Below are 3889 nucleotides of genomic sequence, written 5' to 3' on the forward strand. Positions count from 1 at the left end.
AGCCGCCTGCCCAAACAGCCAACCCGCGTAGCTGCTGCCTGTGCCGGGAGTCGGGTGCGAGGTGGCATCAGTTGAGCAGCTGGCAGACGCCCTTGTGCAGGCAGCACAGGAAGTCCATGTAGGACGGGCCTCCATCCAGCCCCTTGTCCTCCACCAGCAGCTGCCGGAATGCCATCTCCGGCTGCTCCCGCTGCTTCACGATCACCAGCTAGGAGACAGCACAGGCAGCGGTTACACACGCTCTGGGCTCCGTTTCGTATGTTCCCACGTCACCCACCCACCCACTGCGAGGCCTGGGGGACGTGGAAGTGCCGTGTCCGACCAGGCGGGAAGCACCAGTGGAGGGCGGAGGGCCCAGCTTCCTGCGGCCCGGCCTGCAGTCCCGCACCCCCAGCCAAGGCGGGAAGGGACGCCCCCTTTGGCCAGGAGGGCCCGGCGCCCCCACGCTGCCTCCTCGGCCTCCAGTCGTCCAGCAGGACAATTCGGTCAACACCGCTTGCTCGTTCCTGTTACCTGGCCGGGGCCCTGGCCTGTGAAAATGCTAATCCAACAGCAGCTGCTGCTGCTGCGTCAAGTCAGCAGGTCTGTGGGCAAGGACATGGAAGTGCCCGGTCCCCGTGTGGGCCGGGCTGGGAGGCGACCCACAGCAGCGTGGAGCCCTGCGTCCTGGCGAGCCTGCAGCCAAGGCTCTTGTCTCACTTGGTTTGTGTCTACCTTCCCCCATGTGCCCAGGACTCAGCTGCGTCCACGACAGGTGGCGGCATGAGTCTGGCCCCCGTGCCACTGGCCAGGCAGAGCCGGGCAGGGAGACCTGGGGCGGAGGACGGGAGGCTCCAGGTCTAGGACCTCATTGCCCGGGGGACCTGGAGAGTCCGTGCTGCTCCCTTTGGGCATCGGCTCTCCAGGCCCAGGACCTCCTGGGAGGCTGGCAGGTGAGGGAGCCCCTTCACGCTCACCTTCACCTCTGCGCCGGGGGCTGAGGGGGGCTCTGTGCGTGGAGAGGGGCTGAGGGGGGCTCTGTGCGTGGAGGGGGCTGAGGGGGCTCTGTGCATGGAGGGGGCTGAGGGGGGCTCTGTGCGTGGAGGGGGCTGTGGGGGGCTCTGTGCATGGAGGGGGCTGAGGGGGGCTCTCCCTCACTCTGCAGCCCTAGATTTTCAAGGTCTCTGTACAGACAGGGCCCAGAACGGCCTGAGGAACCTCACAAACAGGTGCATTTGCGAGGGGCATATGGGAATGGCGGCTTCTTTAAGTGCTCGGGCTACAATTATCTCATCCTGCAGCTGCTTAGACTCTGCTCACACGTCACCTTCACCCGGATGTCTTACAGCCAAAGCTGGCGTGGCTCCCTCAGGGTGGAGCAGTGGGAGGAGCAGAGGAGGCGCTTCCCCAGGCCCAGGGCTCTGCAGTGATGGAGGCCGCTTCTCTGGGGAGCGGCAGTGCAGCTGGGACGGGGGCGTCACTGCTGTGCACTCTGACCCCAGCACCTCCCACTGTGTCAGGAGACCCCCCTTTGTCTACATCCCCAGGGGGTCAGTGTCCTGGCAGCAGCGTCTCAGGGTGGGGCTCCCCTGCCATCACTAGGTCTTGTCCTGAAACGGCACCCAAGCAGGCGCCGTGTGGAGTGAATCTGTTCTGGAAGGTTCTGTGTTCACCTGGCAGCTCTCCATGAGTTCACCGGCCTCCGGAAGCCGATGTCTGCCCGAGGGCACCTGGCTCAGCGCAGGGGCTGCTTGGACTGGCACCCACATCAGGGACGCTGCCTGCAGTGCGGGGCCGGGGAGGGGGCTGCCGCCAGGTGAGCGTCCTGTCCCGCGGGACTGGCCCTCTCCGAACCCCAGGAGGGGCCCTGGGCTGGGGGAAGCCAGGTGGGGCTGGCCCCAGCAGCAGGCCAAGCTCCCTGAATCAGAGGCCTCTGCAGCCCTTTCACTCAATCTCAAAAAAGGCCCGAAAGGGGCTTCGAAGGGCCAGACACTTCGCAGGCGTCATAAACCTGAGGTCGTAAGGAAACTGCCTGTGTTCTGCACGAGGCTGAGTCAGCAGCCTCCGCTGACGGAAAGGCATTTCAGACTCTGACCAACCGCCCAGGCCGCGCAGGGCTTCCTGGGGACGGGGCGGGACGCCCACACAGGGCTGCCGGGCAGTGGCCGTTCACTCACGTATGTGTGGCTGGTGAGCAGGTAGACATCCTTAGAGGTGTGTGAGCTTCCTATCCCATAACAACTAGGAAATGCATTTAAAAAGTCTGTAATGAAATTCAGAAACTGAAGGAAGGAGGAGAGGAATCCGATTGCCTCACCTTCATTGAGTAGGGCCGCTTACGCTGGAGAGCACCCACGATCGCCCGCAGCGTCTGGGAATGCGGGCTTCCCACCTCGGGCAGGACCGTCTAGGATTAAGAACATCAAGCAGACACATTAGTGTAATTTGTAACATCTGTGTGGAAGCAGCAATGAGAGTATTAGAATACTGAAGTTAAAAACATCCTTCTAAACCATGTATTTCACTATTGACTAGTTCATTTACCCAAACATCACAAATGTGAAACAACGCATTGAACAGTGCCTCATCCTGCGGGCACGCGGGCCAGTGGGCTCTGGTCTGCCCAGGCCTCCTGACCACCCAGCGGGCTCTGCTCTGCTCTGTCCTCCTGACCACCCAGCGGGCTCTGCCCGGGCCTCCTCATCACCCAGCGGGCTGTTTATGAAGAGGGCGTCCTCGGGCACCTAGCCGGGTGTGCGATCCCTGCGCGAGGCATGTTTCCAGGCCGCATCGTGCGTGCTCAGCGGCAGGACCCTGTGGCACCCCGAGGCCTGGAAACCGCCATGAGTACCACTGCTGCACATTAGGCCCGAGGAATCAGGAAACACTGATTCCTCGGGGAAGTGTGGCCCCCAGAGTCCCCTACATCTGGCTAACGGTCCACAGAACGCACAGCCGTGGGGACGTGAGCTCTGCCCAGTAAGACAGTAAACGCTGCCTGCTTCTCAGAGAGCCCCCGAGCGGCATGCCACCCAGTGAGCTGGCACTGAGCCCCAACACTGTGCGGAGTCACACATCCCAGCAGCCCCTCGGCCGTTCCCACAGGATGTGAAACAGCAGAACTCGATAGGCAGTCACAGGCCCCTCCCACGTGTATTCACCGATGTTAAGGTGAGGCTTTATTCAACAGGTTACACGTGGTGAGTGCCCCCGCATGCATGGCTCAAGGTGCCAGCTGCCTCTACAGAGAGAGCGACAGGCGGCGCTGTGTGCATTCCTGACGAGGCTGAGGAGGCGGTGGAGGGAGCAGGCCCGCCAGCCACTGCGCTCTGTGGAGGCTGGCGACTCACCGACTCACCCGCATGCTCCAGCAGAGCAGCACTGACAGCTAATGCGTCAGCGCACTGGCCAGTTGCTCAGTGGACAGAGCGCTCAGTGGATAGAGAGCGGCGTCCCAGACCAAAGGGTCCCGGGTTCGATTCCGCTCAAGGGCACGTACCTTGTTGCAGGCTCTTCCCCCTCGGGCCCTGGTTGGGGCCATGCAGGAGGCAAACAATCAAACACATTGATGTTTCTCTGTCTTTCCCTCTCTCTTCCACTCTCTCTAAAAATCAATGGAAAAACATCCTCGGGTGAGGATTGAAATAAATAAAGACTTAAAAAAAAGTAGAGGCACTTCCTCTGTCTCATAGATATATCCTCGAGATTCATAGAGCTGTCTGCCTCCTGAATTTTTATTTTTATTAATTGCACTTTTCTTTTGAAATTGCATTTCTAATCATTCCTTAATTTCACCCCATGCAGATGTCTTACCATTTCTAAGTCTTCACCCTCATCTTAAGACCAGCCTCTGGATGGGATGCGGCCCCTTTAACGCCTGAAAGCCATGCTGACTCCTCCTCCCATCCTG

General features: G+C 60.7%; 1 protein-coding gene across 1 annotated transcript in view; it reads right to left on the bottom strand.

Moving 5' to 3' along the window:
- Nucleotides 1-6: 6 nt before the first annotated feature.
- Nucleotides 7-3889, bottom strand: part of SEC24D (SEC24 homolog D, COPII coat complex component) — a 63378-nt gene continuing 59495 nt past the window's right edge. Inside the window, exons 23-24 of the mRNA XM_015563376.1 lie at nt 2297-2386; nt 7-208 (exon numbers count right to left, since the gene is read on the bottom strand). Of these exons, the coding sequence (XP_015418862.1) occupies nt 68-208; nt 2297-2386 (231 nt within the window). The 3' untranslated portion in view covers nt 7-67. The remainder of the gene's footprint in view (nt 209-2296; nt 2387-3889) is intronic.

Source organism: Myotis davidii, unplaced genomic scaffold (genome assembly GCF_000327345.1).
Source record: "Myotis davidii unplaced genomic scaffold, ASM32734v1 scaffold698, whole genome shotgun sequence".
Lineage (NCBI taxonomy): Eukaryota > Metazoa > Chordata > Mammalia > Chiroptera > Vespertilionidae > Myotis > Myotis davidii.